Below are 18,379 nucleotides of genomic sequence, written 5' to 3' on the forward strand. Positions count from 1 at the left end.
AACTTCAATGCCTTTTGGTGGTAATCTTGTCAAAGGGAGAGCTTTCTTTGATTATGTTCTGGTAGGTATCTTTTCTTCAACTCGTGCTTTATCTTTTCCCAAGTTATAGGCTTACGCCTTCTGACTTTGAGCCTTTCCTCATGGATTCTCCAACATTCTTTAGCATGACCAGTCAATTATATATGTAAACAAATCTAGCTTCTGCTCCTCTGTGAAGTTGTACCAATAAAAATATTTCTCTAGAGAATCTAACCAATCAAGGAATAGGCATGGGTCCATCTGTTCAGAAAAGTAAGGAACTTCTAGTTTCACCTTTTTTGTAGTAATATCAGTCCTAGGTGGTGCATAATATGTAGGTACAGATTAATACGTTGCACCATCCTTTTAATGAGTTTAGTAAACTGCTTCAACATCTCAATCACTTGAACATTAGAGCCATGGGTCTAGGTTGAGGTGATGGAGTTAACCTCCATAGTTCATCCATGGTTCTGATACCAAATTGATAGGTTCTAGGTTCAGCACTCAGTGTTACAACCGCTTCAGCCATTAGTTGAAGCTCAAATCACAATTGAAGGAAGGTCTTTGGCAGGGTATTATCATACTAAAACATGGGTTGCATTTGAAGAAAGGATATGCCGTTACTTGAATTCGAAGATATCAAGAATAGAACTTCAAAACAGATGCCGCAGGGTATGTTATTGAATATTTGGGCCATCCAGAAATTGATTTATCAGCAATAGCATACTGTCTGTTCTAAGATCCAGACAATAATTCCAGAAGAAGATGGGGATAGGATAGTTGGTTGAGCCTCCTGCTCAACCTAGGCCTCTCACCTCACACTACACAGCCACAGGGTTAACAAATAACAACACGCTCTTTTTTTACTTCATTAAATCATGGCCTTTGTCCAACCATTCTTTTTATTAAATAATAGAGCATCTATTACAAGATAAGAAACTTTAAAAATAGAAACTACCACTATTCTAAGAATCCAATATTGTTTTTACATAAAATGGAAAGTTTACCTTCTAAAAGAGAAAACTGAAAATAGAAACTCCTAACTAACTAGGCTCATTACAATATAAGGAAATCGACTTTCCACACTGAAATTAGAAAACTAGATAATGACAGCAATAAAATATGATCTTCCTCCACTTGATATCTCCAGTTGGGGACCACAAGATCTTCTAAAAATTATCCCCTGTTTCTGAAATACCTCCCACGAAATCTGTCCGTAGGGGCCCACACCACTGTTCATGTGAACAGTATCCTACTTGAACTGCATCAAGGATATAGGGGAATAAGACCAAGGCCTCTCACCTATGGCCTAGGTGAGTCTCTCACTAACCAATGGGGCATCTCATCACACAATTATATCTCACAGCAAACAAAGCAAAGCCAATACTCTATTGTCAAAATCGTTGGTATAGGCACAATGGCCTATACAATATATAGGTGCTTATAACACTAACAGAAAATAGAAAGTAAATAAAAGAGGGCCACACATATAGTGGGAGCATTGTAAATAACAAAAAGAAAGATAAAATAAGAGCTAAGGAGCATCTACTTAAAACTGAAAATATAAATTATCCCTATTTTCGTGAAGGCTTCAAATCCCCCCTATTTGGGCTGATAGAATGGGCTCATTAAAATAGATAACTCAAAGCTACTTAAATTTAGGCCTAAATTATTGAACTGTGGGCTCAATTTCACCAAAAAACTTAACAACCCTAAATCCCAAAATTATTCTTCTTTCTTTGATCTACATTATTAAGCGATTTCTTTGTCAGTAACACAAAATTGACTTCATTGATCGAGTACAATCATATAAAGGAAGTCAAAAACATGACTATACCAAAAGTGCAAAATAAGTAATAGCTCTGATAATCCATGTATGCTGTCCAAAAACTGTAAATAGCATACCAAAATATGAAATACAAACATTTGAGAATGACAAGAAACAACAACCTCAACTTGTAAGTACAAAATCCTGCCAAAAATGTTCTAAGGGCTCAACATAATTGTAGAGAGAATAGAACCTGCCAGTAATGACAACATTGAAGTTCTCAAGCCAATCATAGTTGCCTGGGGAACTACCATTGGAAGCTCGACAGCTACAGAGGAAATTCATCACAACATTTGTATAGTCCCATAAACTGCACCAAACACCACAAATATTCTCTTATTTGGACAAAACATATAACCAACTTAGATCAATTGTGGAATTATTCACTTAAAAAAACATGCATTGGACAGAGAAAAAGATGCCAATGATTTTTTGTTGAAATTAACAAGATATTTAGTTTGAATATATTTCATTCAACATGGACTGAAATTGAACATATTCCATTGTTTTGGTCAAAATTGGCTCAAATCAAGTCAAGTTTATAGTGATATGAATTAATGCCACACACCATAATTGAAATTCCCACATCCAATGAACTGTCAACAATAACAATTAACAATATTAAAAAACTACTATTTCGATAAAGAGTAAAACAAAAATAAGTGACATCAACTCGACTTTAAGCCAAAAAACAAGGCCTAAAACATAGATATCTAGCATAAAAATCACCACTGTAACTAAAAAACAAATCTTAAACTTGGAGTCTCCCCAAAAGACAAGACATCAAATTATTTCTCAGGTAAAAATAGGAACCTCAGAATTTTGATTGAAATCAGACCACTTGCTGGATTTCAGGAACCAGAAGACAAAATTCATTGCACCCCTGCTTACATGGTAGTAGATAAATGAAATGTACCAACTATATTTTTGTACCTGGGATTGTTATTTTGGTGAATGATAGCATAAAATGCAATGCAGTTTCCCTAGCACTGCTTACAGAAGTTTTCAAAAGGCAAAATTCATTACACCCCTGCTTACACCGAAGCATGGTGGTAGATAAACAAAATGTACCAACTATATATTGGTACCTGGGATTGTTATTTTGGTGAATGATAGCATAAAATGCAATGCAGTTTCCGTAGCACTGACTGAAGTGGTCTGTTGCTGTCCGGCCTTCTCTTTTTCTATTGAAACAGAGTACTTCTAATCTCAGTTGATTACAAATTGTCCCATATTGCTTTAATCTATTTCTGGATTTCCAGATGTGTTTGTTTCTCATACTGCATGGAAATGACAAGAGTATGATCAACAAACACATTTGGGATTACCAGAAATAGATTGAAAGACTTCAGGGCCAAAATGCAATTTATTGGGTTTTGAAATTCATTATTGATCAATAGAAAAAGAAAAGGCTGCAAAGAAAGAGACCACTGAACTACACTGTACTTTACTTTATCATACCCTAAAAAGAACAGTTCAAATTACCATCATGCAATTAGTGCATTTCAAAATTGTAAAGCTTTTATGTTGACAAGAATTGATTAACAAAGGAAGCATTATACCTGTTTGTCACCAAGAATGCCGCACGACCAGAATCTCTTAGCATTTTAAGCATGGGCACAATTGAAGGATCCTCATTAATGTACCTAATTCATTAAAGGATGGAAAACAAGATAAATGTTAAGCCAAATGGTTGACAACATCAAATGATTTATGATTAAACAAGGCACTACAGCAAAAATAAAATTACACATAACTGAGCCAAGAGAACTCTAAAATATCCATCACTATGGTTATCAAAATGGGTTTTAAATGAATTGCCATAACTCTGATTATCAAAGGGAGTGCAAACCCAGCAAATCTTGATATAGTTGGTAAGTTTGGGACGGGAGAAGTACGTTATGGGGCGCATTCATGTATAATTCAATCTGGATGTTGGAAAAGAAAAGAGTGAAATTTTGGTTTTTGAATTAAATAAAATAAAACCGAAATAAATTATTGATTATGTAAAACTTATAAAGAAAGTACTCTTAATGAAATTAATTTTTATCCAAATATTAAAATAGCAGAAATTATCATAGTCATCCTCACTTTCTAGGATCTTGGGCAACCATTTTCTTCAAAGTTCCATCACGGTGGCACAAATCGACTGCAGCTCGAACATCTCTGTACATCCGAGAGTAGCTGCAATAAACACAACATATTGATAAAGCAGAAATAAACACTCTTAACATACCTCAACTAATTAGATCTGGATTTTTTTTTTTTTTTTGGGGGGGGGGGGGGGCGGAGGGAGGAGTGCAGATACTGCAAGTTACACATGCAATGGGGTGACTTGTCCACCAGCAAGTGATACCAAACATATAAATATTGCAAAATTTTCAAACAAAACTTAGGTTATTTAGATCAATGTTGATTTTAACATTCGACAATAAATATTGAAATGTTGCCACTTTCAAGTCTAAGGCATTAACTTCGTAAGGAAGCCCTATTTTTTAACCTAGTTGTAAGCAAAATCAACCTGACCTGAACTTACAAATTTCTTTTCTTTATGTTGCTCTTTTTGATGCAGATGTACACTGGATTTAGATATATCATAGATCATGTAAAACAATTAGTTCCAAAGATCGCTGGATTTAGATATATCATATATCATGTAAAAGAATTAGTTCCAAAGATCTCTGCTGCACATAAGTTCAAACTAGGTCTATAAATTAAAATTTGAATTAATTTAGTGCAACTGTGGAAATTAAGAAAAGTCTTTCCTCCAACCCCATCCCCATCTCCATCCCCAACCCCACCCACCCCCCCCCCCCCCCAATTAAATCTCAACAATTGATGATCCATCCATTTAAAGTTGAAAAGAAGTTTATAAACAGAGTCTGACGAGCCTGCACTGCATGATTTTGTCCACATGGTGAAACAACCATATCAGAGATCCATAGTTTAAAACAAGAAGAAAACAACTTGATTAATATATTAAAACCCTAAAACAGAAAATGGAAACACAGAGTCGCAATCATTTCTGATGGTTGGATAGATCTTAGCAGATGGGCAGAACTTTTTCCCAATAAATAACAGAGGCCAGGACATTTGCAAACTTCATTTGAAACTTGGTTTGCTACTTCAAGATGATGATGACTAAATTTGATGGTACATATTCATGATCTCAGACATGCAGCTCTTATCAAATATATTAGGAACTAAAAATATGTTTACTTTTCATAACTAAGTTCATAAAAATATAAAACTATGAATAGAGTGGGACTCTGTCAGCAAAGACTGAATGTATAGCCTGACTCTTGCAAATTCATTTATGGGATCAAGAATGAAACATAGTGAAGATTTAGAATCCACACTTAACTTCAGAAGATAACGGACAATCACATCATGAGGCACATGGACTGATTGATACATTTGATGTAGCTAGCTCATAAAGATTGCTAGAAGCAATGACCCCAGCAACAGAAGGAAATAACAAATAATTTTCAAAACCAAACAAAAATAAACTGGGAAAGGGGAAAGGGACAGGCCCTGACTTTTGGGGTTCACAAGGATGAACTAATGACAGAAAAGATAGCAAAAACCTTGTAAAAATAATTAACCTCGAATAACCTGTTCAAAGGAAGGAAAATAAAATATATTAACAATAAAATAAATCAATTTATTGAATAAACCATCAATTTATCAACCAAGTCCTTCACTGAACCCATTAGTCTACTATTAAACAAAATCATAAGCTGTCCATCATTTACAGAGAGAGGGAAAGGGAACCAAGAGATCATTGAAAAATACAAAAGCAAAGGTGTGGAAGATAGATTCCAATCCTTAGGCTGTATATAGAAAAGTCAGATAGATTCCAATCCTTAGGCTGTATACAGAAAAGTCACAGCCATGTCTAAACAATTCTACTAAGACAAATCACAGGTAGTATTCATACTCAGCACTGTGGGGAACTTTTTCAGGATTGATATCTTTTAAGTCCACAAGTTGCGCAAATAGGTACGCTTCAGCAAGAGAAAAAAGAGTATCAATAAGAGCATAATCAGGTTCGTCAAATGAATTCCGTATCAAGGTGTTCCCATAGGTTGCTAATTTATCTTCCTTTGACATCTCACTGAAACCATGATGGGCAACTTTTACATATTTGTGGCGATCCATCTGCACAGGGAAGAATGAGCAGTTATAATTGTTGCATGGAGAAAAATGCAGTGGAATAAAGTATCAAAACATATCTATGTATTTGCAATGGTTAAAGAATTGAAAACTCAGCAAAAGTAACTAAAGATGCTAAAGAAACAGAAATTAAACCTAGAAAACTGAAAAAGGCTAACCTTTAAGATGTTTCCTCTCTTCTTATCAAGAACTAAACCCCTGACCATGTATTTCCAATCAAAAGACCAGTCCAGTAACTGTGTAGAACCACATTTTTGAAAAATGGCATTGATTAATTTAAGTTATTAAAAGCTGGTAAAAATTGTTAATAAGGAAAGAAAGAAGAACATTTAACATCGAAGTAATTGAAAATCTGTGACCAGCAACCAGAAATGAAATTGTAGAGAGACTTGAACTTAGGGGAAGGCTTAGATGATTAATTATCATCCCAAGCACATCTATTTATAATCATAATGAAGTATGAAAAATAATTACATAAGCAATGTGGGACTAATCCACACATACAAGACATAATAAAAGACATAAATAAAAGAGGAAAAAAGTCCAGAATACCCCCACGGTATTCTGGCCCCATATAATCTAACACTCCCCCTCAAGTTGGAGCATAGATATCATGCATGCCCAACTTGACTAAGATAGGAAGAAACAGCTTGCCACTTAGTCCCTTAGTGAACACATCAGCCAGTTGATCAGTAAACTTCACAAAGGGAACACAAATGAGGTCTGCTGCAAGCTTCTCCTTGATGAAATGTCGGTCAACCTCCACGTGCTTAGTACAATCATGCTGGACAGGGTTATGAGCAATGCTAATGGCGACTTTATTGTCGCAATAAAGCAACATGGGAAGATATCCTGCAATAATCCTCTAAGCCATAGAAGCTCACAAATTCCTTGGGCCATCGCACGAAACTCGGCTTCAGCACTGAACCTTGCCACAACATTCTGCATTTTGCTACGCTATATGACAAGGTTCCCACCCACAAAGGAACAATAGCCAGAGATAGATTTTCTGTCAGTAGAACCAGCCCAATCAGCATCAGTATAAGCTTCAACCTTCAAGTAACCATTGGGAGAGAGAAGAATTCCCTTTCCTGGAGCAGACTTCAAATACCGCAGAATACGACAGACTGCATCCATATGTGAGGAATAGGGATCATGCATAAACTGGCTCACCAAACTGACAGCAACGGCTATGTCAGGTCGTGTGTGAGAGAGGTAGATTAGTTTGCCCACTAATCACTGATAACAACCCTTGTCAACAGGTTCACCCTCTTTCTCCTTAAGTTTTGTAGTAGCTTCCATAGGAGTATCTGAAGGATGACAACCTAGCAACCCAATCTCAGTCAATAGATCAAGGATATATTTTCTTTGAGAAAGAAAGATGCCCTTCGAAGATCGAGCAACTTCTATCCCTAGAAAATATTTTAGAGGGCCAAGATCTTTTACTTCAAACTCAAGGCCAAGGAAGAGCTTCAAATTCTTGATAGCATCACCATCATTACCAGTGACCACAATATCATCCACATAGACTATGAGAAGAGTTACCTTGTCACCAACTCGTCTGATAAACAAAGTGTGGTCAGCATTACTCTCTTATAACCTGCTGAAATCATAGCCTTGTGAAATCTGCCAAACCAGGCCCTAGGTGACTGTTTCAACCCATAAAGTGCACGCTTCAATTTTACAGACCCTGCCCTTGGTCCTGTCATCAGAGAAGCCTGGTGGAATGTCCATATATACCTCCCCCTCAAGCTCCCCATGGAGGAAGGCATTCTTTACATCTAACTACTGAAGATCCCACCTAAGATTTACAGCACAAGATAATAGCACCCTGACAGTGTTGAGCTTTGCCACCGGTGCAAAGGTCTCCTGATAGTCTACTCCATAAGTTTGAGTGAACCCCTTTGCAACCAGACATGCCTTATATCAATCCACAGAACCATTAGCCTTCTGTTTGACCACAAAGACCCACTTGCATCCAACTGGTTTTTTCCCTGGAGGAAGAGCCACAAGATCCCATTTATTATTTTTATGTAGTGCTCTCATTTCTTCAAACATTGCTGCCTTCCACTTTCCATCTGTAGATGCTTCCTGCCAATTCTTAGGAATCGAAACAGAAGAAAGAGAAGATACAAAAGCACGAAAAAATGGAGAAAGAGAACTATAAGAAACAACACGAGATATGGGATGTAAAGTACAAGTCCTAGTACCTTTGCGATGAGCAATAGGTAGGTCGGAAGAAGAGGGATTACCAGGAGATGGAGGATCTAGATCTGGAGCCGGCAATTGGATGGGTATTGGTGCTAAAGTGGATTGTAGCTGCCCTCTGTTGGGTCGGCCCCTTGTGCAGGTGAGTATGTTGGAGTTGTCAATTCTCTTCTGAAATTCACCAATAGTTCTCTGGACTGGAGTCAGCTCCCCCTGAATAGGAACATTAACAACACTATTTTCTATGGTCTCCCCCTGTAAAGGATTCCCATTAGGTGAGAGAGGAACAGCCAGAGGAGGTTGGGTATTAATTAAAGTAGGATGGGCAGCATCCAAAGGAGGCTGGGCAGCAGTCAAAGGAGGCTTGGCAACAATCATGGGTGGTGGTAAAGGAGGTTGGGCAGCAGCCAGAGGAACCTCCAGTGGAGAATCTCAAAAGACACATCTTCACTAGAACTCTCCCCCTGAAGAGGTAGGGAAGAATAATAAGAAAGGGTCTCATGGAAAACAACATCCATACTAACCAAGGTAAAGCGGGAAGGGGGATGGTAACACTTATAACCTTTCTGGGTTGGAGAATAACCCAAGAAAATACAACGGAGCCCCCTAGGTTCAAGTTTGCTTGGAGATCTGGAATCTCTAGCATAACACACATACCCAAATACTTTGGGAGGCACAATAACGGAGGAATGGCCCAGTAAAATATCAGAGGGGCTACGGGAATTAAGAACCCGAGAAGGTAACCTATTGATGAGATAGGCTGCAGTGAGAACCGCATCCCCCCAATACTGAGATGGGACATTCCTCGCAAACATCAAAGCCCTGGCCATTTCCAACAAGTGGTGGTTTTTTCTTTCTGCCACACCATTCTGGGCAGGGGTATCAACACAACTAGTTTGGTGAATAATGCCATGATCAGCCAAATATTTTTGAAATTGGGATTCAGTATACTCCGTTCCATTATCACTTCTCAATAGTTTGAGAGTAGCTTGGAACTGAGCGTGTATCATTTTATGAAAATGCTCAAAACATGAGAAAACCTGATTTTTTTTGTGCAAAAGATACACCCAAGTGTTCCTAGAATGACAATCAATGAAAGAGACAAACCAACGATGACCAGAAATAGATGGCTTACGACTAGGGCCCCAAACATCAGAATGCACCAAATTAAAACAAGAAGAACTCCTTTTATTTGAAATAGGATAAATTAAACGTGTCTGTCTGGCCAGAACACAAGCCTCACAAAAAAAGTCATCCTTAGTATGTAGGGTGACCAAACTAGGAAATGAATAATAAATGGGCTAAAATTCCTAAAGGGGGGTGACCTAACCGAGAGTGCCACTGGTAGAGTTCGGAAGAGACCAAGGAGTTCTGATGCAGCGGAAAAGGTAATGGTGGTAGAAAGAAGCGACCGTCATCAAGCAGGTATCGTCCACCATGCACTTTACCCAATCCAATCGTCTTCCCAGAGTCCAGATCCTGAAACACACAATGAGAAGGGAAAAAAGTGACTTTGTAGTTAAGATCACGAGTAACACTACTAATGGAAAGAAGGTTAGTAGTAAAATTAGGAATGTGCAAAACAGAAGACAAGGGAAGAGAGGAAGTGCAGTTGATGATTCCTTTTCCAGATATGGAAGAAAGGGAACCATCAGCCACTTTGACCTTATCTTTCCCAGAAGTGGGAGAATATCTGTGAAACAATCTAGAGGAACCGGTCATATGATTTGTAGCTCCAGAATCTATGATCCAAGGATGGGAAGCCACAGAAGCACAATGACCTCCAAATGAAATACCTGACCGGGCAAAGTGTGAACCTGAAGGAGCCGAAGAATTGGCAGTAGCTGATGTAGTAGAGGCAGTAGCAGCGGAAGACCTTAGTATACGTAGGAGTGCCTGTAGATCATCCTGGGATAGACCAGCGTCAGTAGCAGGGGCTATAATAACAGTCTCAGTCTGATGGGCCTTGGTCTTTGTCTTTATCTTTGTCTTGGCAGCCCTTTTAGCTTCAAAATCAGCCGGTTTCCCATGAAGTTTCCAGCACTTCTCTTTGGTGTGATAGGGTTTGTGACAGTGCCAACAAACAACAGTCCCTGTAGTAGAATAACTAAGAGAAGCAGTGCCACTAGGTGCAGGAGTGGCAGGGGCAGCAGCCTTGAGAGCTGATCTGTCAGTAATAGGAGGGTGCAACATGGCAGCCCTACGGTTCTCCTCAGATGAAACCAATGCATAAGATTGTACGAGTGTGGGAAAAGGCTTATGTCCCAACACTTGAACACGAATTGGATCATACTCCACATTCAAGCCAGCCAAAAAATCATAGACCCTGATCTTATCCACATGCTTCTTATAGGAAGCAATATCAGCAACTGTAGTCAGGTGGAAGTCAGAGAAGTGGTCTAATTGCTGCCACAGACTGCGTAGAGTAGGATAGTACTTCGAAATTGAAAGTTCACCTTGAGTGGTATGGATGACCTTCTTCCTAAGTTCATATACCTGGGCATCATTGCCAAGCTGCCTGTAGGTTTCCTTGCAAGCAGCCCAAATCTGTGCAGCTGTGTCGAGAAGAAGAAAGTTACGCTGCAAATCTGAAGTCATTGAGCCAATCAAGTAGGACATGAGTACACCATTATTGGCAAGCCACCTTTCCTGAGAAGGGCCTTGGTCAGTAGGCTGAACACTAGTTCCATTAATATGGCTGGTGAGACCACAGCCAGCAATGGCAAAAGATGCAAATCTGGACCATAAAAGGTAATTCGAGCCATCAAGTTTACTAGGATTTGGTGGAAAGTTGTGGTAGTCTGTCTTGTGACCATCATTAAGTGACTGATCTGAAGTAGCTGAAGAAGTGATCGAATCACCCATACTTGGCAGCAAATAAGTCCAATATTATCTTCAAAATAAAGGCTGAATCACCTCTCCAAAAATCAGAACCAGCAGCACAAGGAGACCTCTATATCGATAGTGTCAGGGTTTTGAAAAAACCCTGAATTGTGGAAATCGATAAAGGGACAAGTGGGGTACAGAACTGCAGAGGGCTGTAACTGAAGTTGAATAACACTTTATAATGGAGAAAATAATCTGCAAAAAATTCAGGTCCAAGAGGCAGCAATAACCCTAAGATCGATAGGTGTCAGGGTTTTGAAAAACCCTGTGATGGTGGAGGATCGATCTCAGGGATGTCTTCAAAAAACTGAACTGATGAAGCCCAACTTGCAGTCGAGTGATGCCTTGGAAGTGAAGAAGCAGCCTCCAAAAAATCAGAAACAAGAGAGGGCACAAACTCCTAGATCGACAATTATCAGGGTTTTGAAAAAAACCCTGTTTAGTGAATATCGATATGAGGAGGTCTTGCAATGCTGTGAGATAAGAACTGGAGCCAATAAAAAAAGAAATCCTGCTGCAGGTGTGGTCTTCAAAAGAGGAGTTGATTCCTTGTAACTGAAGTAGAAACAATTCCCAAAAACCTGAAGTTCCAGATATCGCAGACAGGAATTGGCTGGTTCCTATCGGGCAGAATTATCAAACATGGATGAGGTAATAAGGGCAGCAACTGGATCGCATGATCACCTCATCAGTGCTGCCCTATATGGGGATGGGGAACAAGGGAGAAGAGAGAAGAGAGAAAGAGAGAGAGGGGAAGAAGATCGAGAGAGAGAGGGAGGAAAACTGAAATCGAAGGAGGAGAAACAGTCCCTAGTTCGAAATCTGCTCTGATACCATGTAGAGAGACTTGAACTTAGGGGAAGGCTTAGATGATTAATTATCATCCCAAGCACATCTATTTATAATCATAATGAAGTATGAAAAATAATTACATAAGCAATGTGGGACTAATCCACACATACAAGACATAAATAAAAGAGGAAAAAAGTCCAAAATACCCCCACGGTATTCTGGCCCCAATCTAACAGAAACCATAAAAAATTCAAGATGTCAAATTGAAAATACGGAGACAGGGAAAGTAAATCACTCATAACCAAATATTAGCCTGAGAAAGTAACATCAATCAAGCAATACAAATACAAAATATGACATCATAAATAGATGACTCAAATGTTGACGGAGATGAGAATTTATTTTGCTTGACTAAATTCATTAGAATCCAGGCCAAACATACTTATATAACCTGAACCTATGATATTTTAGGTCTTTTGATAATTTATTCTAATTCAGATTTAATAAAATTATTTGAATGTTGTTTACTTTTTTTTTTTATTTCTATGAAAACATTTAGGAATTAATTTATTTGGAAGAAATTCATATTTTAAAAACTTCAAGACACCTTACAATCTAACACCTCATGATTTTTCAATCATTGTCACTAGCATATGCTTCAGAAAAACAAAGGTACCAGGTCATTTTGAAACAATAAGATCATCCGAGATCCTTTTTGCCATTTTGATATGTAAGCTGCTGTAGTCCAGATTAAAGAATTTCTAATAGAGAGAGAAATTCCCTTTTTAATCATGCTTCGTATAAATAGAAATGTTCTTTGCAATCATGAAAATATTATCCTCACTGAAATCCCTTCTTAGTTGACAGGCTAGGTCTTGATGCCCATTACTTCAAGCTTGTGGGACAGAACAGTGCTGCGTTTAGGAAAGGCCTAACACCACCAAAATACTGAATTGCCACCCGAAGGGCTCCAGAGACAGCAAATTCACCAAAGAAAGCATATTCGTTTATACATTAAGAATTCGATAATCATCAGACAGGTCAATAAAAACCCGTAAAAATTTGTAAGAAACCATTGTAAAAGCACAGATCATGCAGAAGTACGGTCAACCTTTCATCATAATGTAACCTCAGAGTAAGATGCATACAAACCTCTGGCGAGTATCCGAAATCATTAACCAGCTTCTTAATTGTGCCATTGTATGCAAGGGTTTCAAATGTTTCAGGCATGTATTGTGCAAGGGTGTAATCCATATCAAACCCAACTGCAACAATATTCTTCATATTTAAAGATCTATTACAGAAGATCTGTTTCCTCATATCAAATTTATGGCCTCCTTGAGCAGAAGGCCCAATACGGTGTTCTTGACCATCATCACTACAAACAGCATGTTGAGGTTGTGATGTTTTGTCATCCACACCAACGTCATCCATTACGTATCTGGAATGCAACTGATTAGCTCCTGATAGCAATAACAGAATAGTCGGTATGAGCATAGGAACATGTATATCATGTTATGTCAATAACTCAAGCTAGGAAATATAATCATTTGATTGGCATGCACTTTTTGATTTTCAAATGGATTGATGTTCATTTTTTTTTAATGGCAATTATTTTACGTAGTGCATACCATGCTAAAATTTCCAGAGAGTATGTTTCAGACATAATGTAAAACACCTTGCTAAATTCAGCTAAATAAGATTTTGTAAGTGCGTTTCAGACATAATGTAAAACACCTTGCTAAATTCAGCTAAATAAGATTTTGTAAGTGCGGAGTTAGAAGTCAACTACATGATAATCAACAAGTGTGGATTTATACATGCAAAAGAAACTATCATAAAAAAAAAAGAAAAAACAAAAAAGAGAAAAAGAAAACATTCAAATGAATACAATGTAGTAAAGAGTGGAAATAATTTAGCAGCCGAGGTGGCTTTCAGAACATCAGCTTCATCATCCCTAAAGATTAGAATGGTCCCCTGCAGCCGATAAGAGATTACCTATATGGAGGGGAAATTTAACTTCCACCAAAAAATCTTATTGCACCTTCTAACTGCGAGACTAGATGTCCTGTTTCATCATCACTGACAATTTGGCCCCTAAATTCAAAGACCCAACAGGATTTCCTTGTGAAAGAAAGTTGACAATATGTTGAAATTCCATCTTAGTCGAATGGATTCCAAACCTCATTCCAAAGTTTTATACAGGACATTTAAGAGAATCTAAAACTCAAAAGTAAACACTCAAACTGTTGTGGACAAAATGCACATTTGGCCGAATACAGAGAAATAAGAGTGTGCCACCCACATGTTAGCCAAAAAGAGATTTATGAAAGTAAATATATAAAAAAGACATATGAAATCAGTTTTTTCTTTTTTTCTTAAGTCACTTAACACCGAATTTATACATGGTCAATAAATGACTCTACTCAGCTCATGGATATGAATGACATAGTTGTTGGTTCATCATCTTCCTACAGTTTCGTCAGCTCATTCTACAATTCTTTAAATGATCTCAATTTTCTTTCTCAAATGTATAACGGCACCAAAAAGACAAAAAAGTTATGGCAAACTAGATTACAATAAATCAGCAAGAACAATGAATCTTAAAAATATGGATGAAAATTCGTAGAGCCATCCTGACTTTTCTATGTAGCTCACGTAAGAAATTCTCCCAAAAACCAAACCTCCCAACAAGATCAGTTAAAACCCACTGTAGGTACCAAAACACTCCAAAGTTCCCCACAAACAGTACATTACTCAACAAGATCAGTTAAAACCACTGAGGGTACCAAAACACTCTAAAGTTCCCCACAGACAGTACATTACGAAACTCACCTTGATTGATGGAAAGAATAGAAAGAATACGATGTTCTGTCCCAATTCGTGTTCTCCCAAACAAGCTCCAAAAGCACCTAAAAATCCAATTTCTCAAATAAAAAGCAGCCACATCCACCCAAAACCAAAAAAAAAAAAAAAAAAAAAAAAAAAAAGATAAAAGACGACCCCAACCCCACTCTAACACTAACAACCCAACCAAACCTTCAGCCTTATAACTCACTTTAATCCAGTTCCAAGAACCAATAACATAGAAATAAAGTATAGAATCACCACATTTCACAAGAAGAGGTAGAACTGACGAACGAACCTGTTGATGAACCTGCGATGTCCAGACTTCTCTTTCTTTTGCTCCCAAGAAATTGGTCTCCCGCAGCTGAACTGAAACTACAAGCGAGAAGGATTCTGGAAACGAGAAATGGAGATAGCTCGTCTATAGAGAGAAGGGAGAGGCAAAAGGAAACGGAATTCTTTGGAATTTGCATCTTCGATTTAAAAGTAGATTTCGAGAAAACCAATGAGAATGAATAAAGCGAATCAATTCCTTGAAATCGAGAAGGAGAACATTAAAATCTTTTATAGCATATATACATTTTCAAGTCAAAAAGAATTCAAATTCTAGTTCTAGAAAAGAAAAATGGAAACAAGAAATTAACAAGAATCAAGAAAGAGAAGGGAAGATCTTTCAAGTGTCCATTTGAGGGGAACCCAATTCGAAGTGCGCTTCGTTTTCAGCAATTTGAGATTTGCAGTTAAAACGAGAAAACATACATAGGGAATCGGGAAAGGTTGGGTAACAAACACGATTTCCGATCTTTGATTGAGAATTTTGGAATTAAGAAGGTGACACACGCTTTTATCGTTTCTTTCTTTTCTTGGTTTGCATTGCTGGCTTTTTTGGGGATTACAAAAAGTGAAAAAACTGCCAAGGTTATGGGAAAGCGGCGGGGAGATAAATGAACGGATGACAGCTCGGATGCCATGTCAGCAAGAATATTTTTATAGTAAATTTAAGGCCGTTGGATGTGGAGGAATTTGATTTGAAAGCGTAACAACTAATAATAAAGTAAAGCTAGATTAAGGGAATAAATGCTGGAACCCATCAAGACACTTGGTGTTGCACCAAGCCCTAAAGAAAGTCATGAGATATCCTTTGAATTGCACGTTTAATTTAACTATATTTGGATGTGAAAAAAGAACCACTTGATCGAAAAGATTTGATTCTCCGATTGGATTGAGAAAAGATATTTTAGACTTTTTTTCAAGGGAAGTGTGAATTGCGTTGTCTTTGAGACAATACGCAGAGGCATACGAAATGACCATCGTATCCCTATAAAATGGCAGAATTTTTCAGGGACATGACGGTTATTTTCGTGTGTTATTGTGTTTGGGCACAGGAACAGTGCACCACATACGTTCATATAGCGTTCTCTTTCTTTTCATTTAAGTATGAGCTGAGCCAATGATGACATTCGTTGTTTTAAAAGTCTACTCACAATGTTAAATCACCTTGAATGACGAGATTCTTACTTTACCGTAAGTGGTGGAAAAACTTTCTAGAATGATTTGAATGGGGCATAATCGTATATTAGAATCAAATTCAATCATATATGTCCATGCATTGGTATGCACTTTTCATAAATTGAATTTTCTAATGCTTCATTTCATCATCAGATGCACAAGTGAGGTTGCACACCGCACTTGAGAGGATAAAGAATCTCTCCTATAACCATTTGCAAGGCCTGTTTTATCCAGCTATCTCAAAAATGTCTCAAACTGTATTATTGGAATGTGGGTTCCAACACATTGAATGGTTCAATTCTCTGGAGTAAAAGGTATTCTTTTTTTAATTATCAAGAAAGTAACAAGGAATTTCCATTGATTAAACTGAGAGGATAAATACAATTACAAGTATATTGAAACAAAAACCCATAGAAAAGTATGAATTGTCTTTTGTTATAACAAAAGTTTATGAAGGGATGAATCAAAATGGGGGAACAAAATCGTCTTCTCTTTTATTTTCTATAAGCACTAGGAAAATAATCAAAAAATATTTTTTTACTATATCAACCAAACACCTAGAATTTTTCTTTTCTATCCATTTTTAGATTCTTTCTTTTTCTTACATATAAACACAGCCTTAATTTTGTAGAGAGTCCAACCTCTTTTTATCTTATTTCAAATGCCCAAATTTTAAAGCTGATTAAAAACCCTTATTTTGGCATGTAAGTAGATGATGAGGCAACAAGATCATTCAATAGACATACCACATTTTTATTTATCTTCATCGAATTTTTTCACCATGGACATCGGTACAGTCAGATTCTTAAAGAGGAAGGTAATTTCGACTTTATAAATAAGAGGTGAGAATGTAATGATGATTCAAGAGTTAAATTACGAGGTTACTTCATTGGTTAAAAAGGAATTCTTCATTCTCTACATGTGAAGGAAAACTTTCACCTTTTAAAAGTGTAAGTGATAAATTGACATGTTTTTTTACCAAAGTGGTGGGTCTTCTTTTGGCACATGTGGATTTTGTAATGGGTTGTCTTGTCCCCTGTTGGTCATTATGGGTTTTGGATTTTCCCTGATTAATATTAGACAAATTATAGTAAAAGAAGGGTAATTTTCTAGATTTACGAGATAATAAAAAAATTATAAAAAATAAAAAAGGTTTACATGACAACAAAGGAAGACATGACCGATCTGATTCCAATTTTTTTTAAAAGTTGTTAGATGCAGCTGTTGGCAAACTTGCCCCTTGCAATTTGCACTGCAGCAGCCCGGATTAAATTGTCCTTTATGAAAACTCACCGTCGATTATTAACTCTTTCCACAGCCGTCGATTATTATTATATATTATATTATTATAATTATAATAATATAATATATAATATTTTTTGGTAGAATATGTTATATAATATATACATTACTTATTAGGGGAAGGATAACGAATAAAGATAGAAGGATTAATTGTTGGAGGTGGGGCAGAGGATTAGTCATGAAGTTTGTTGGACGACTACGATGTACTTTTTAAACTTTTTCTGATATTACAGGTCTTGGATGGCAATATGGCATGCCTAAGCACAAAACAACTACCTGTGGAGGCCTTTTCTGTGTATGATAGTTACACATATGAAATAGATCAGGTTTGTACCATTTTGGCAGAGGATCGGAGATATATGGTGATTTAGATAGTTCAATACTTCAAGGGTATTCATAAGGCCGAAAACTGCCTTTTTAGTTTTTTGTTGTGAGACGGATGCATCAAGTGTGAACGGTAGGGATGTAAACGGATTGGATTCAGCTTAGATAGTGTTATATCCACATCCGCATCTGATTAGTTTTCGAATGGATTCGATTAGTGCTAAACGGATATAGATCAGATATTTTATCCATTTACATATAAATACAGTTTTTCGGATAGCTATAGCCTATCCGTATCCGCATCCATTTAGCTTTAAGACGGATTCGGACAGTGCTAAACAGATACGAAAACGAATTTCAGCTATTCATTTACACCCCTAATGAACGGTGATGATGAAGATGGGGGCACCAAAGATTGGGACAGTATTGTATTCACCTTTGTACTTTTGGTTGGGAACGTTTTTCGGTTTAGGTGTTTAGGGGAAGGGA

General features: G+C 37.3%; 1 protein-coding gene across 1 annotated transcript in view; it reads right to left on the reverse strand.

Annotated features, from left to right (window-relative positions):
- LOC122661835 (5'-nucleotidase domain-containing protein 4-like) overlaps window positions 1-15,294 on the reverse strand; it is a gene marked incomplete at its 5' end in the record, with an annotated part of 40,806 nt that extends 25,512 nt beyond the window's left edge. Inside the window, 7 exons of the mRNA XM_043857346.1 lie at window positions 2,040-2,156; window positions 3,409-3,492; window positions 3,938-4,030; window positions 5,787-6,007; window positions 6,181-6,258; window positions 13,061-13,371; window positions 15,054-15,294. Of these exons, the coding sequence (XP_043713281.1) occupies window positions 2,040-2,156; window positions 3,409-3,492; window positions 3,938-4,030; window positions 5,787-6,007; window positions 6,181-6,258; window positions 13,061-13,371; window positions 15,054-15,294 (1,145 nt within the window). The remainder of the gene's footprint in view (window positions 1-2,039; window positions 2,157-3,408; window positions 3,493-3,937; window positions 4,031-5,786; window positions 6,008-6,180; window positions 6,259-13,060; window positions 13,372-15,053) is intronic.
- Between the last annotated feature and the right edge of the window lie 3,085 nt (window positions 15,295-18,379).

Source organism: Telopea speciosissima, chromosome 5 (assembly GCF_018873765.1).
Source record: "Telopea speciosissima isolate NSW1024214 ecotype Mountain lineage chromosome 5, Tspe_v1, whole genome shotgun sequence".
Classification (NCBI taxonomy): domain Eukaryota; kingdom Viridiplantae; phylum Streptophyta; class Magnoliopsida; order Proteales; family Proteaceae; genus Telopea; species Telopea speciosissima.